This window comes from Octopus bimaculoides, chromosome 2 (genome assembly GCF_001194135.2).
Source record: "Octopus bimaculoides isolate UCB-OBI-ISO-001 chromosome 2, ASM119413v2, whole genome shotgun sequence".
Taxonomy (NCBI): Eukaryota; Metazoa; Mollusca; class Cephalopoda; order Octopoda; family Octopodidae; genus Octopus; species Octopus bimaculoides.
Window position 1 is genome coordinate 75520328 of NC_068982.1, and position 17896 is coordinate 75538223.

At 35.5% G+C, this 17896-nt stretch overlaps 1 protein-coding gene across 1 annotated transcript in view; it reads right to left on the reverse strand.

The window, feature by feature from the left end:
• The window catches only part of LOC106874646 (citron Rho-interacting kinase), a 45600-nt gene that overhangs the window by 11274 nt on the left and 16430 nt on the right, over window positions 1–17896 (reverse strand). Inside the window, exons 10-19 of the mRNA XM_052965855.1 lie at window positions 17100–17274; window positions 14704–14943; window positions 14104–14203; window positions 9785–9865; window positions 7553–7706; window positions 5259–5491; window positions 4624–4735; window positions 2583–2702; window positions 989–1069; window positions 747–828 (exon numbers count right to left, since the gene is read on the reverse strand). Of these exons, the coding sequence (XP_052821815.1) occupies window positions 747–828; window positions 989–1069; window positions 2583–2702; window positions 4624–4735; window positions 5259–5491; window positions 7553–7706; window positions 9785–9865; window positions 14104–14203; window positions 14704–14943; window positions 17100–17274 (1378 nt within the window). The remainder of the gene's footprint in view (window positions 1–746; window positions 829–988; window positions 1070–2582; window positions 2703–4623; window positions 4736–5258; window positions 5492–7552; window positions 7707–9784; window positions 9866–14103; window positions 14204–14703; window positions 14944–17099; window positions 17275–17896) is intronic.

The following is a 17896-nucleotide window of genomic DNA, read 5'->3' on the forward strand; positions in this document are numbered from 1 at the left end:
TCCATCCATCTATCTCTGCTCACTGTTCCTGGGAAGGTTGTGGGGGTAGAGACCCCAGGCATCTCCTCCATAGAGTCCTTTCAGAAGCAGTGGGATTTCCAGGTGTGACCAATTGAAACTATGGATATTATCCAACCATCTCACACTTAGTCTACTCCCAGGTCTCCTGTCAATTAGCCTGGCTTGAAGAATCTGTCTTATGATCCTTTCCAATGACATTCTAACCACATCCATGTATTAGAGCAATGACCTCTCAATGCAGAGAGGTAGTAGCTTGACCTGGGGAGATTCACTGATCTCCAAGCTATGCACTCTGTCAAGTAGTGTTACTAGTGGTCCTTTGAAAGAGCCTCATTTCAGCTGCTTGTTTTTGGCCAAAACCCAACATTCATGACCATAGAAGTGGACAGGCAGAAAAACCGAATTGATGATAGCAAGTTTGCCTCTTTTACCAACCTCTCCTCTTCTGAGATATGAATACTAGAGCTGGTGCATTACTGTGCCAGCACCTGCAATTCTAGCATTCAGTTCAGCCTTCTACTTCCCATCACTTGTGAATATGGCCCTGAGATAGTTCAAATTCTCCAAATGTAAAACTAAAAATCTTTATTAAAAAAAAATATGATTTAGAAAGAACAAGGAGTGAAATAAAATGAAGAGAAAACAAATAAGTAAACACTATTGGGTGGGGCAGGATTTGATTCACTTTAACAACAACACCACAAGGAATAACAAACATTGCTTACTTTATCTGGCTTCTGTTCATGGGGATGTTAATGGCCTGAACAAAGTTGAAGTAAGTGACAAAGAGATAGGGGTCATGATAGGCTAGAAACAGAGAGAAAAGCATTATTACTATTATAATAATGTTAAGTAGAATGAAAATGAGAAAGTCAGAGTGTGTGTATACACACACACAGTGACAGTAAAAATAGACATTTCAGTTGAAAATGAATAACTGCTAAAACATAAGACTTTAGCATCATACCAAATGTCAAAGGTACACCACTCCATCTTAAGTTATTTGACCGACTTCTACGACCTCTATAGTCCACATAAACACCGAATTCTGAAGATAGAACGAAAAACAAAAATTACTTTCAATAGTGCAAAACGATAAAGATAGATAAAAAGGTTTTATTTGTGACAAAAGAATAATAAAATTGCCAGTTTCAAATTAAAGATCACATTTATTTCCTTTGTTGGATCTAAATAAATAATTTAAAATGGTTGAAAAAAAATACAAAAAAGCAGCATAATTTTGCTTTCTGATACAGAAAGAATCCCACTAGCAATGAAAAGGAGAAAAAAATTTCAACTTCACTGCAAATTGCAAAAGAACAATTTGCAAATTCTTTGAAATTATTATTAGTATGATTGCAGCATTTTCTCAATCCAGTTTTGTCGAAGATTGCAGTATCCTCATCATCATTGTTTTAACATCCACTTTTGCATGGGTAAGATGGAGTTTGAAACAGATTTTCTATGGCCGGACGCCCTTCCTGTTATCAACCTTTACCTGTTTCCATGCAAAGTAATATTTCTCCATAGCCAGACATGTTTACACAAAACATTGGAAATAAATGACAGACATTGATTTCCAACTATCATGCAATATCAAGACAAGGAGACACAAACATATACATGCACACAGACATATTGTACATTTTGTAGAGTACATATTTAATATACCTTTACAAAAAAGGAATGTCATCAAAGTTATGGCCTACTAGCCTTCATCAGACTGTGTTACATTTGGGTTTATCTTGGCTTTATATAGTCTCTGATAAGTTGTTTTTTCTGGGATAGGTGCAGCTATGTGGAATGGTGATTAGGCTTGGTGTATGTACATCTGGGAAGTAGGTGGGGTGGTAGATAAGGGTAAGAGGCAAATATGTTAATAGGATGTGTACTGATGGAAATATATTAGAGGATTTAGAGTTGTGTTACTGTTCGGTCAAGCCTTATTGATCTATGAAAATAGACAATGACATTATTCGGAACTTTGTTAAAACAAAGAATTGTAAGAAAAATTTATGTCCTAAAGGGGTTCTTTACAGATATCAAGTTTACAAAGTAAATTAATATTGCTTGTGGTCTTAAACAATTATGTTAAACAAATAATAAAAAAAATTATTTTCAAAATAGAAGAATTAGGTGTAAGTATAGCTGTGTGGTTAAGAAACTCACTTTGCAGCTGTGTGGTTTTGGGCAAGTATCTTCTACTTTGGCCCTGGACTGATCAATGCATAGTGAATGAAGCTGAGAGGCAGAAACTGTGTGGAAATGTGTTGTGTGTGTGTGTGCATGTGTTTATCCTCCCTCCATAATAACCTGACAACTGGTGTTGGTTTGTTTATATTCCAGTAACTTATTGGATTGGAAAAAGTGACTGACAGAATATCATATTTAAAAAAATGAACTGGGAGTAGATTTATTCAACTAAATCCTTTAAGGTGATGCTCCAGCATGGCCACAATCCAATGACTGAAACAAGTAAGAGCTATGCACTGACACAAAAATATACAAATAAAAATACACACACAAGTTAACATGATGAACAATAAAAGTAAATTACTAACCATAATAGCAGAGCAAGAATTCTAGTGGCGCTCCTTGTGGAGAAATTTTCACAACATTCAAAGGTAAGCTTGTATTGTCATATATACATTTAAAAGATGGATCCTTGCTGTCTAAATATTCTGAAATAATTAACAAATATATTATATTTGTTTTTTTCATAATTACACACAGATATTTAAATATAAGAATCAATAGAAAGTTAAACAATTGACTGTAAGTAGAACAATGGAATTGGCGTGCCTAGTAAGTAGAGTGATGGACTAAATCATTTATGTATCTGGTTCAGTGTCTTAGTTCTGAATGAAAATTCTTCAGAAGCCAGTTTTTTCTTTCTAGAGACAGTTATGTCTCTAGAAAGAATGTCAGTTACATAACTGACATTCAATACCATATATTACTGGTATTTAATTCCTTATCATAAATATATTGCTGTTGATACAGAAACAATGTGCTGCTTATAGTAAAACTTCAACATCATTTTGTAAAGTATCAGTGTGTGTGTGTATAAAAAAATTATCTTAATTCTTTTGATAGCAACCTGCCTGAGACTGCTCCTGGTTCTCTAGTATAAGCTTCCAGTTTTAAAGTTATCTAAATTAAAATCTTCCATCAAAATTTCCTGTTAACCTGTTTCAAACACCAATTTAATTTGTACATAAAATGTGAAATAGAACCAGTGCATGTTTGGAACATAAATATTTTACTAAATTCTTTATTACTTTCAAAATTAAATGAAACAAAGCTAGTATATTTCAACAGAAATATTATAACAAAAAGATTAAAATATTCAACAGAATAAACTTTTATATACAAACTGAAAAGCAGATTTTAATTAGAGAGCTGATATAGCTATATCATTGCCTTTTCATTAAATTTCCATTGCATTCCTCCCATAAGGCAAATTGAGCAGTGAAATCCTAGTTTCTCATCAATTATCAGTAATTAAATATCTGTTGGCACTAACCCATTGAATATGTTAGGGTTAATAATAAATTTATGATGAGAAATGGTACAAAAATTCAACAAAACAGCAGATTTGAAAATATAGAAAATGTTTGGTCTGTATATAAGGTTTGATGTATAGATGGTTTGGGATAGTAAATTAGTGAAGTTGTTAAAGTGTTGGATAGAATGTTGCATGGTATTAGCTCCGAGTTCAAATCCTGCTGAAGTCAATTTTATGTTTCAACCTTTCAAGGTCAATAAAAACAAACCAATTCAGATTAGTGTACTGGCAGACATGTAAGAAAATTGAACTAAATGCTTTGCAGAATTTGTTCTGTCCCTATGTGTCTGAGCTCAAATCCAGCCAAGGCCTATTTAGATAATAGACTTAACTCAATACCTAGTTTAACACCACCATCTGGCACCTTTAGATCCCACTCTGTAGTAAGCATTTAGGTTGGGTCTCCGGTTTCAGGATACTTTCCTCCTTCTCTCCTTCTAGACTTGGAGGCCTTGTAAAGAGTCATAAACAGTGATCTTCCCTCCTCCTCCGCATCATCATTTAATATCAATGTTCCACACTGGCATGGGTTAGATGGTTTGACAGGATCCAATGGCTTCAAGGACTGCACTGTGCTCTAGCATCTGCTTGGACTGGTTCCTACAGCTGGATGCCCTTCTTAACAACTATTTTACAGAGTGTACTAGATGCATTTTGTTTTTTACCACCAGTATTAGTGATGTTGCCATGTAGCTTGCAAGGCTCTGAGCCCTGAATGGCAGGTAGATAACTTTATGCTAGAAGATTAGGAATGGAAAGTGGGTAAAGCATGAGAGAAAATTACTGGAACAGAGCAGCTTACTTGCTGTAGAGGAATGACATTACTACATTCATTTTACAAGAGGGCTAGAGAGGTAGGAAAGCTAGAAAGTGATATAAATGATAATGAGGTAGAAATGAGTAGAGAAGAGATGCTATAAAAGAAAAAAATAGCTTATATGAAAAGGAAAGCTACAGAAAGTAAATATATATTCAGGGAGAAACTATTGTTCAGTTGTTTCAAGTAGTTAGAGTCGAATAGAAGTTTTATTTACCTTTCAAAGATGGATTTTCAAAATCAATGCACATAAACTGGTCAGTGCCAACAATGGCAAATTTATCTGCAACACACACACAACTGCAAGGTTCAGCAATGATATTAAATTCCTGAGAAGAAATAGAAAGGAGAGAGAAAAAAAATTAAGTCTTTCTTCTTGACAGTATCAAAACAACCATAATTATTTTAAAGTCAACTTTTCCATGCATGCATGTGTTGAAGAACTTTCTTTTTCCAACTCTCAAAATATTTCTCCATGGCCAAACATATGTAAGTGAATGACACTGCTTGTATGACAGTGATACTCATTTACAACTATTACACAATGTCAAAACAAAGGGATACAAACACCCACACATATATGTACATCTCTCTCTCCCCACACACACACATTTATACAACAGGCTTCTTAAAGTTTCCATCTACCAAATTCACTTGCAAAACTTTGTTTGGCCCAGGGCAATAGTAGAAGACACTTGCCCAAAGTGCCATGTAGAGGGGCTGAACTTGAGACCATGTGGTTGGTAAGCAAACTTCTTAACCATGGAGTCATACCTATACCTTAAATTAGAAATGAGGAGACAAGTCTGATAATGAATTTATGTAATTTAAAATAGCAATATTGCAATTTACCTTTCGGACGCAAAACTGATCCAATCCATGGTTGTATTTCATGAGGACAATTCTGTCAATCATGCCAGCACAAAGGTAAACACATTCCTCCCACATGCCAACATCAAACACTGTACAACGGATAACTTTGTCTAAAGTGTCATAAGGGATAGGGTTGGACTGGTTTGGCAACTTATGGAAATGCTTGTTCTTAAGGCTTTTTTTCTTAATTGCTATTAATGCACGATCTTCTCCTGGAAATTGAAACAATTTGAACACAATGAGAGATAACATGAGAAACTTTGCATAAAAATATTTAAAATTCTAAATTCCCAGTCTACTAGTATAGAATGGATACTGCCAACATTTTAGATATTTGTTTGTTATTGTTATTTAGACCTAGATCTGATCTCATTGAGTAGATCTTTAACCAAAGATAATCCAATGTTGACTATCTTTTTGAATAAATTAGTCAATGTTATCCAATGTATTGTTTCTTACTTTTTATAAAGATGGCAACATGTATGCCAGGAATTTGGTATCTATTTCTAGCAGGCTGAGGTTCCCTTAGAAGTTGATGGAATAAGTGGTTAACAGCTTGTTCTGCTCATATACAATAAATAAGCATAAAGCCAAAGAAGAATTTGTATGGTTGTCATCGCTGCTGCTGGTGCCACCACCACCAGTGAACATTTAGGTCTGTCATGAGTCACAAGGCTCATAAGGCCAGAATTTAACCTGGTTTCCATGGCTTTCCCTCTGAACAGTACACTGGTCCATCACAAGCAATGAACTTTGACTAGATTTAAATAATCTCATTGATGAAAATGGTTTTAATTTGTTCCAATTACACAGATTAAATTATACAAAACCAGGGAGTCTGTGTAAAAATGGCAAAGGAACAACAACAAAAGCATGAAATACTGATATAATAAAGTATATTTTTTAAACAACACGTTATATATATATATATATATATATATATATATATATATATATATGCTTCCTTTTCAACTTTTTGTGTTTCTTCTCTCATTCAATTTTTAGTTCATTATGTGCCTGGTGAATATGTTTGAGGTATTTCTCAACACATGAAACTATTAGTAGCACAAAAACATGTATCTATTAAAAAATATTTCTCTCTCACCAGATGGAGTATTTTTTTTGTTGATCTTACCATCAACAAAAACAGTACATTGTATATATATGAAACAGTACATTATATATATATATAACCCATGCTAGCATGGAAAGCGGACGTTAAACGATGATGATGATGATCTACTCAATTCTAAGGACAATGACAATGATGCAGAATTTAATTAAAACATTTGATTAATAGTTTAGTAACAGGTGTGTTTAACATGCACCTACTTCCTTGAAATTCCACCACAAGGTTCAGTCCTCACTGTGGTGTGGTAGCTTGTGTGTTTCAATAACCATGAGAGCTGAGCTATACTACCAGAGTGTAAGCTTCTGAAAGGCCCTGTCATGCCGAACAGGTCAAAGGATAGGGGCCAGAATAATATGGACCACCTCCTCCCAGAGGTAAAAATAGGAGGGTGGGAACCAACTGAAGAGAAGTAGCAAAGAGAGCCCAGAGTCAAGGACAGTGGAGAAAAGTCATCAATGGCCTGTGCTCTGTAGAGGACAAAGGGCTTAAGTTCCTTGAGATTGATAGCTTAAAACCTCTTCAGTTTGTTTCAGCCATCATAAGTGAAGGCAGCAAAATGATAGAGTCATTAGAGCATAGGATATAATACCTTGTGGTATTTGTTCTGACTCTCTGTGCTCTGAGATCAAATCTTGCTAATGTTAGATTTTCAAGATCGATCAAAGAATACCAATCTATGTTGGGGATGAATTGGTGGATCTATTGGAGGGTTGAATAGGATGTCCTATCCTGTGGTATTTATTACAGCCCTTTCAGTTGAGACAGCAATTCCTGTGACATCTCTAGTGCCAAACTGTATTGGCCAAAGTCAGTGGTGTGAAAAAGGGAGATTTGCATACATGGGCAAATTATCAGTCTTCTTAGAAAAAATCTTGCCCTGAACTGCATGTACATGTGGAGATGCATGGCCAATCTTAAATGATGGAGGCCATTATCTTGGTTAAAGCAGTTTCAGAACTGTCTATGAAGATTCTAAGGCACCTGAGAAATATTTGGCAACAAAACTGAGTAGGTCAAGTGGTGACAGAGCCTACTGATTTGATTAATGGCGAGAAAGAAAAGACAAGCAGAAGAGGATCCATTTGAAATAGAAATATTGCAGAGAAATCTTCGTCAAGTTAAAGCAAACAACATTACTTACCGACAAGAAGGACTACTAACTGTAAGGAAGATACAGACTGCATATGATAAACACTGCCAACACCACATATCTTAACTGGAGTACTGTACAAGGAGTAAGAAGAATTTTGGATTTCACTGACAAAGAGTCCTTCCTCACCACCAAGAAGCAAATACTGTGAAATAAACATACAAACACAACAAATAAATATTATTCACATAGATATTTCGAGGAGAAATTAACAGTGAAATAGTTTCAACTGTGACAGTGAACCGAGAACTTTACAGCTGTCTAACATTCACTAACAGAGAAAACAACTGAAAGTCTAATAGGTGGGAAACTATATTCTCACAATATAGTTTATATTATGATAATATAGTTTCCCAGCTACTATACTGTTGAAACAGATTTTGCTGTATCTTAGGAGGGTCATTTATGCCAATAACAAATACATGCACTGGTTCTATTTTACTTTTTTTTTATTAGTGAATTCATTAACATTTAAACAATTAACTAATTGATGGGTTATTTGGTTACTTGTTCAACTAATTGACTAATAATAATAAAAGAACTGAAATAGAACCAGTGTGTTTATTATTGGCATAATAACCTAACTGAAATGCAATAAAATATATTCCTACAAGCATGTGTAATAATTCAGAATAATATTCTGCTGGTTATGACGATAAGGGCTCCAGTTGATCTGATCAACAGAATAGCTTGCTCATGAATGTGCAAGTGGCTGAGCACTTTACAGACACATGAACCCTTAGCATAGTTCTCGGGGAGATTCAGTGTGATACAGAATGTGATGAATCTGTAGTACCTTTGAAACAAAGGTACCACTCATTTTTGTCAGCTGAGTGCATTGGAGAAATGTGAAATAAAGTGTCTTGCTGAAGGACACAATGTGCCACTGAAATCGAACTCCCAATCTTACAATCGTGAACTGAATACCCTAACCATTAAGCCATGCAACTTCATTGAGCATAATTCAAAATAATACTCAATAGACAAAATAGCCATCTATTTGTACCATAATTAACCTATATACAGCACTGAAAGGCATGATGCTGTGGATTTCATCTGAGAGAAAATCTCTTCATAGACATGTAGTGAAAAAAACAACAATATATATCAGAGTGAGGCAAAGATTATTGTAGCAGTGACTCACAAGAACATCAAACGCGTGTTAGCTTTCTTAATACAACATGTCTATGAAGAGATTTTGCTTCAGACAAAAACCACAGCAGCATGCCTGTCAAGAGTATATATACATTAACTATGATACACAGAATGTAAAACCACAGATATATTTGTAACTCATACATAGGCATGGTTGCATGGTAAGAAGTTTACTTCTCAACCACATGATCTTTGATTCAGTGCCACTGTATGACACCTTGGGCAAGTGTCTTCTACTCTAGCCCTGTGCCAACTAAAGCCTTGCGAATATATCTGGTACATGGAAATTGAAAGAAGCCCATTATATATCTAATGCATGTGTGTGTATGTGTCTGGTCGTGGGGAGTACTATCTCACTTGAAAACAGGTATGCCTCAACAAATTCTATTTGATCCATGCAAGCATGAAAAAGTGGATATCAAAAATGATGATGATGGTAGAATTACATAAAAATTCTACAAAGTATTAATTCCACAAATGGTTGATCTCCAGTATTTACAGGTTGTGAGTTTTGTTTGTTGAATATCCATCTATCCATGCATTGGTAGCATAGAATGAATGGGGATTGATTGTGAAGCAGGATTTTATAGTAGGATGTTCTCCCTGTCACCAACACTCGTTTTACAGATAAGGAATTTATACAATCTGCAGGCCTTTGAAAGTGCAGAGTGGCCAGCTGTAATGTCAATGTCACCATTGTTTGCTCAAAATGTGAAACATTCACATCTGCATGTGCACATACACACATTTATGATAGGATAACTACAGCTTCTGCTCACTAGATTCCCTCTCAAGGCACTGGAAGGCCTGGGGCTATTGTAGAAAACTTGCCCAAGGTGCTGCACAGTGGAACTGAACCCCAAAGCCTGTATTCATTTTACAACAGTAGATGATTAAAGAAATGTGGTAATTAAGTAAGTCAATGCTGTAGACATAGAAGTGTCATTTCAGGCACTTTCACATGATAATGAGTGAGTTAAAATAAATGAAAGAAGGGAAATAGTGACACTTAAAGGGTTGAAAGAAAGTTTGAGACAAAAGGAAAGAGAGAGAAAAAAAAAACTTCACCTTTTTGTTAAGGATTAGACAACAGTTCAATTCAATTTTGAAGGCATCATTCAACTGCAGAACAACAGTGTGCATCAACCGCTGAAAAAGTAGAGTATTATTTAGGATGACTAAGTATAACAAGTATTGTGGAAAGTGCTCAACAAGATATTAACGCTTTAGTATTTACACCAACCGTATCTGGCCAAAATATTCTGTTTTATGTTCAAACTGGCCAGATCTGGCCTCTTATACTTACCCTACAGTGTCATTCTAAAAAAATAAACAATCACATCATTGAAATCTTGAAGCTACAAGACAATGCATGGTTAATTCAAAAACAATGTGAATAAAGAAGTATTATATTAGACAGAGTAATTTGAATCGTAAAGAGTTAAAAACTTTCTAAAGATGATATTAATAGTTTATACAGTTGCAATCCTACTAATGACTACTCATCTCAAGACATTTAATCAAATATGCCAACATCTATAAGTCTTATATACAGAACAATCTTCAAACATGACAGAGAAAAGAAAACCATTGCTTTTGATTCCAACCCACCAGGGACTGCTCTTGGTTCTAGGATATAAACTTGCAGGTTTAAAATTACCTAAATTAAAACATTCCATCAACATTTCTTGCTAATTTATGTTTCAAACACTGAATAATGACAAAGTTATTTTACTAAATTCTTAAATCACATTCAGAATTAATTCAAATAAAGTCTCTCTTAACTCTTTTCTTACCATCATCATCATCATCATCATCATCATCATCATTGTTTAACGTCCGCTTTCCATGCTAGCACGGGTTGGACGATTTGACTGAGGACTGGTGAAACCAGATGGCTACACCAGGCTCCAATCTGGTTTGGCAGAGTTTTTACAGCTGGATGCCCTTCCTAATGCCAACCACTCCAAGAGTGTAGTGGGTGCTTTTACATGCCACCGGCACGAAGGCCAGTCAGGCGGTACTGGCAACGGCCACACTCAAAATGGTGTATTTTACGTGCCACTCGCACAAGAACCAGTCCACGGCCACTGGCAACGATCTTGCTCGAAAGTCCTTACGTTGAAATACAGTCTAAGAGAATTCATTGAGTAGTCACACTTTAGTTTGCTGTGATTAATTTGTGGAGATGAGTAGAAAGTCTCTATCCAGTTCTAGGTGAGGTTTTGGAGCAATATATTTAACTTTCTTTGACAGATGACTTAAATGAAAATTATAAAAACCAGTGTTCTTGGGTTCTTTGAACTGAAGAAATTCAAGTTTGACTTTTCAATCAGTTGACCACAGATTTCACACCCACTTCTGTGTACCTCTTTGCTCCTAATAATAATAGTATTTAGCCCAACATACTCCCTTCCAGCATACTATAAATAACACTTAATATCACCCTCATTTAATGTCCATTTTGCATGCTGGCATGCGTTCAATGGTTTGATAGATCTTGCAAGCTGTAGAGCTGCATCGTACTCCAGTGTCGGCTGCAGCATAGCTTCTATGGCTGGCTTCCCTTCCAAATGTCAACTACTCTATAGTGGCTTAATACTTTTGTGATTCTACTACTAAGCTTAACCACGGCCATGTAATACACTAGTTCCAAATGTAGAGAAATCTAAACAATATCTGTAAGGAAGAGAACAGAGAAATTAAGTTTATAATCATATATGTGAGGGTGGGGTGGGGGACTGTACATAAAAGATAGAAATTACTTTTAATTATAATACTTTAAATTACTTCATTTTTGTATTTAGTTTGCAAGATTCTTTATGTGAATGCGTGTGTTGAAACAGATTTTGTTAATTGGTTAATCTTTTAGCCAATTAACTAACCAATTATCTGACAAACTGTTCAGTCACTCAATCAATCAGTTAGTTTTGTCAAAGTCAACCTCATCAGTAATATGTCTTCTCTACTCCTGTTTTAGGCAGGTCATTGATGAGGTTGTGAAGGATGGTGAAAAGACTTTGACAGACTTAGCTGACTAATTGATTGACCGAATGATAAACCAAACAATCAATCAGTTAATTGGTTAAATGATAACCAATTCATCATCATCATCATCATCGTTTAACATCTGTTTTCTATGCTGGCATGGGTTGGACAGTTTGACTGAGGTCTGTAGAGCTAGCGGCTGCACCAGGCTCCAATCTGATCTGGCAATATTTCTACAGCTGGATGCCTTTCCTAATACCAACCACTCCGAGAGTGTAGTGGGTGCTTTTTATGTGTAACCAGCACAGAAGCCAGCCAGGTGGACCTGGCATCAATCATGTTCAGATAGTGCTTCTTATGTGCCACTGGCACAGGAGCCAGTCAGGGGGTACTGGTATCGGCCACGTTTGGATGATGCATTTTACATACCACCGGAACGGGAGCCAGTCAAGGTCACTGGCCACAGCTACGATTTGGGTTTTACTTGACTCAACAGGTCTTTTCAAGCATATCATATCACCTGACGCATCAAGGGTACTCTTAAATGGGCTGGACATGCAACACTGGCATCGGCCATGGCTGCGATCTCACTTTACTTGCCAGGTCTTCTCAATCACAACATATCTCCAAAGGTCTTGGTCTCCTGTCATTGCCTCTGTGAGGACCAATGTTTGAAGGTCATGCTTCACCACCTCATTCCATGTCTTCCTGGGTCTACCTCTTCTACAGGTACCTTCCACAGTTAGGGTGTGGCACTTCCTCACACAGCTGTCCTCATCCATATGTAACACATGATCATACCAACACAGTCGTCTCTCTTGCACACCACATTTGCTGCTTATGTCCAACATTTCTCTCAGGTTGCTTACACTCTGTCGTGTATGCACATTGACATTACACTTCCAGCGGATCATGCTAGCTTCATTTCTTACAAGCCTACGCATGTCCTCAGCAGTCATGGTCCATGTTTCACTGCCATGTAGCATGGTAGTTCGCACACATGCATCATACAGTCTACCTTTCATCCTTAGTTGCCAGCAGAGGTAGGAGCTCCCTGAACTTTGTCCAGGCTATTCTTATTCTAGCCTCTACACACTCAGAGCAACCACTACAGACTTGGTTGCCTATGTAGCAGAAGCTATTAACAACCTGGCATGTGATGGAATCTGTTTTCTGAGCATCTGTGGTGTTTATTGCCCCTGTGCATCTGCCACACACAAAAACTATCTTCCTGGTTAACCTTCCTTCGATATTGCTGCACCTTTTATGTGTTCATAGCTTACACTGGGTACATCGTATGGAGTTTCTACCCATGCCTTTTCTACAGATTGAGCAGGGCCATCTACCTGAAGGGGTTTGTGATTTGTCAGCCTTCCTACTTACTAAGACTTTGGTTTTTGCTAGGTTAACCCTAAGGCCCTTTGATTCTAGACCTTGCTTCCACACCCTAAACTTTGTCTCTAGTTCTGGCAGTGACTCGGCTATTAGAGCAAGGTCATCAACAATTAACTAATAATAATTAAGAAAATGAGATAGAATCAGTGCATGTGTTTATTATTGGTATAATGATACTCTCAAGATGCAACAAAAAACTTTAAAATATTCCACATACAATAATATTTAGATAAGTTATTTTTAATTAGATGTTTAATTATCAAAGATTACAATTTATTAGACATCATGTTTAAGCTGTATTCATTTGTTTATATAACATTTGCTTTTCTCTGCTAGCAGATGTTGGATGAAGACATTATTGGAAGATTATTTTACTGCTGGGTAACCTTCCTATCACTAAACCTTATAAATTTTATAAGTAAGGTATTCTTCTTCTACTTGTCTTTGAACATATAGACAAGTAACAATTCATTTTTATTATATTCTACAGGGATGGCTCTGCAGTAAGAAGTTTGCTCCCCAAACACATATCTTAAGACTCAGTCCCACACTGCAGCAACTTGGCCAAATGTCTTCTACCATAGACCTAGCCCAGCCAATGCCTTGTGAATGAATACGGTACAAGGAAACTGAAAGAAGCCTGTTCGATCCATCTATCTATCTATCTATCTATCTATCCATCATTACCATTTTGATGTACACTTTTCCATGCTTGCATGGGTCATTGTGTGTGTGTGAATGTCCCTTTGTCATGATAGTGTGTGATAGTTGTAAATGAATATTACTCTCATATAAGCAGTGTCATTCATTTCTAATAACCTGCAAAAATGTATCTGGCTATGAAAAGTATTACCTTACTAAAAACAGGTGAGTGTTGGCAACAGGAAGGGCACCCAGCTGCAAAAAATCTGCCACAATAAACCCCATCCGACATACACAGGCATAGAAAAGTGGAATGGTTTAACAGACATTCATTTGATATATCAAACCCATAAAGAACATACCGTCTGTTTGTTGGCACTGCTTCTCTTCTTAACAACAGCTTCCAATGCAGCAGCCCAGCGCTGCTTATCTGAGAAATTCATACACATGAGGTAGAGATTTCTGTAATGACAAATAGAATAAATAGATCAGTTAATGTATTTAACCACACATAAGAAAAAGAACATAACTATTGGAACTGTTCAAGAGCAACAGAAAAGATTTGAATCAGATGTAAAAATATTTATAAGATAAAGAAATTTTGTTGGAAAATATAAAAAAAATGTTTATTTATAAATAAAAATAAAGTATAAAGAAAATTCACCATTGTATACATTGCACACACACACTTTTAAGAATGAAAGATAATTTGAAATGAAAAGAAAGAAGAATGGTTAATTATTTAAATGAAATTGGCATGGTTTGGTTCCCAACCATATGGTTTCAAGTTCAATACCATTATGTGGAACTTTGGGCAAGCATGTAAAAAGTGGACATTAAAAGAATGATGATGATGACGATGGTAAAACAGAGCAAAACAAGTAAAGTGAGGAGAGAGGGAAGAAAAAGATCAAAAGACAATGAAACAACTCAATAAATATTAAGAGGAAGTGACTACATACTTGCCCGGCCAACAAGTGTTGTCTGGAATCTCTTCAACTTTCATGATGTACAACAGATCGGAAGTAGCGGTGTTAGGAAGCTCAGCAGCTGTCACAGCACTGTGAACCACCACTTCATTGTTTGTGGTTGGATACAAGTCAAAAGAGTCAATAGGTGAGGAGTCGTCTTCATCATTGTAAATCATCAACATATTTCCATCAAGTTTCACCCAACACTGATCCCAGCTATTTTTACCACTTCTACAAATTAAACAAACAAAAATTGTATCGATATAAATATCATTTAATAAAGATCATACAACCACTGTACTATTGGAACATAAAACTTATAGTAGCTCACATATAAATCCTGTTTTTATTAAGCGATATTTATCTTTTGCTGGATAGAGTACTGTTTTATTTTTGGTTGATCCTGCCAACAACAAAACAGCACACTATATAATAATTAGAAGAAATGAGGAATTGTTCTTCAGTTTATTTATATAAAGGTAAAGAATGTCTTCAAATTTTCCAAGCGAATGGGATGAAATAAAATGAAAAAGTACAATCGTTATTTAAGAAATTTTCATCTAGCACTTACCTAAAACATTGTATTCCTATATATATATACATACACAGACATAGAATACATTCAAAAGACTGTATGAAGTGAAATGATATTAAACAACTAAGACGCATATACTCCAATTCCTATAATACTCATGATTTTCCATTAAAAATTGTAATTTCAAATTTTCATAGATATTACAATAAATTTGTTCTTATTGTGCTTCACCCTTTCATTTCCTTCTCTCTCATATTCTCCTCTTACTCATGATGGTTCTTTAGTCATGCCAGTTACAAGGCGATCACACTCACTAATGTTGGTGCCCACCTACACATGCAGAAAGAGGAGTACATAGTACATCCTATAAAGTGGTTGGCACTAGAAGGACTTTATAGCTGTAAAAATCATGCCCAAACTGAGACACTGCAGCATGAGATGGTGCTTTGTCTTGCTGGGTCCACTGAACTACCCAATCTATGTCAGTCTGGAAGACAGGCATAAAAATGATGAAAGTGATTAGAATAAACTAAAATTTGGAATGGAATGGTAATGGGAAGCTTTGAATTTTTAAAGAAATACTAAAATTTGATATTTAAAATTTGAACTATTATTTAAAAAATAATCTTATCTGACCTATGCAAGAATGGAAAAAGTAGGTGTTAAAATAGATGCTGGCAAATCTAATTTAGATACATTAAGTGTTATTTCCTTTAATTGAAATTTCTGTCATGAAATCAACCCAAATGTCTTTAAAATTACACTATTTAGATATTTTCAAACTACACAGTAATTGAAATATATCCCTGTGGACAAATATGCAACAACCATTTTAATTAGTATATAACTCCCTTTCAAAATGTATGTTACTGTGATTTTTCATTTTATTTAAAGAATGCAATAAAAAGAATTCGAAGAAAAAAAAAAAAAAACCCACTTATGTTTGTTTTTGAAAACAATTGTATTACATAATTAGCTTTCAATGAGTAGACATGATTCTGTGGCTAAGAAGTTTGCTTCCCAGTCATATGGTTTTTGAGTTCAATTCCACTGTGTGACACCTAGGTCAAGTGTTTTTCAAAAGCGTTGTGAGTGGATCTGATAAAAGGAAATTGAAAGAAGCCTGTCATACATGTGTGCCAATGTGTCTCTTTTTGACATGTAACAGTTGTAACTGAGTGTAACCATATGAGTAGTGTTGTTGGTGATAAGAAGGGCATCCAACCTTGGAAGAATTTGCCTTGACAATTTCCATCTGACCCTCGCAAGCATGGAAAAGTGGATGCAAAAAACAATGATAATGATGTATGATCCACTAACTAACACACAGAAATCTTTCAAGATCTACTCTTTAAAAGTATGTATATATCCACTTCAAGGAAACATTACTCTATGATGAGAAAGTATACTGCAAACCCTTTCTGGTTATTAGTATAACAATATTTCTTTTATGTTAGTTTAACCTACAACATACTCAAAAATGTAAGAAGCGAAAAAACAAAATAACCCTCCAGTTCCCGTGTTCATGATAAACAGTCAGCCAGTCTTTGCTAAGTAGTCTCCCTTAGATAACAATTGTATTTCCTTGTTATGAGTAATGTTATTTAAGTCAGTCATAACTGAATATACATATCAATGATCAAAAATGTCCCAGCCATGACTACCTAGTAGTTTTTCAGACAGTGTACACATAGGAATAACATTATCTAACAGCATTTATAATTTGGCTACTCTTTGTAGAAGGTCAAAGTGAACACAAAGAGGTTCTCCATCTTCATTATTTTCAAAATCAAGTCAAATAAAATCAGTGCATTTCAACAAGAATATGATGAGAAAAGGGTTAACAGTATACCTTTGGATCTTAAGATAACTTGAGATTTCACAGGGATTTGTTTGACTCGAATTCAGAGTGTCAGAAGATTCAATTCTACGCATACAAGATGTAAAGTTCTGAATATATTCCAGTAATAGTCCACAGGTGGGTGGCACTTGTGAAGCACATTTCATATGGCACACAATATGACATTCTGCAAAACAAACAATGGAAAATGGTAAGTATAATGTGTGTTAATACTTATTATCCCAGGAACATTTCAACATATTCTCTGCTTTTTCCCCTCAAAAGGTTAACTGACACCCACATAACTGAAAAAGAAATAAGTCAACACATCATCATCATCATTTTAGCAACCACTTTTCTATGCTTGCAAGGGTCAGATGTAACTGCTGAGGCAGATTTTCTATAGCTGGATGCCCTTACTATTGTAAATCCTTACCCATTTCCAAGCTAAGTAATGTTTCCCATGGTCAGATATATTTTTTTCAATGGCAGACTGGAAACAAACAACATTACTTGTATGATGGTGATCCTTGTTTACAACCATCATGTGATGTTAGGACAAGGGAACACATACACAAATGTGCATACACACATATACACATACTCATATACACACACCATACTTCATTCAGTTTCTGTCTACCAAATCCATTCACAAGGTTTTGGCAAGCACACAGTGGGACTGAACCTCATGGCCGGGAAGCAAGCTTCATAACTATAGCACCATGACTTTGCATACTAAATTTCTAAAATACTTTCCCAAAATATGATATTTTCATATTTGTCAACAAAAAGAAAAAAAAAAAAAA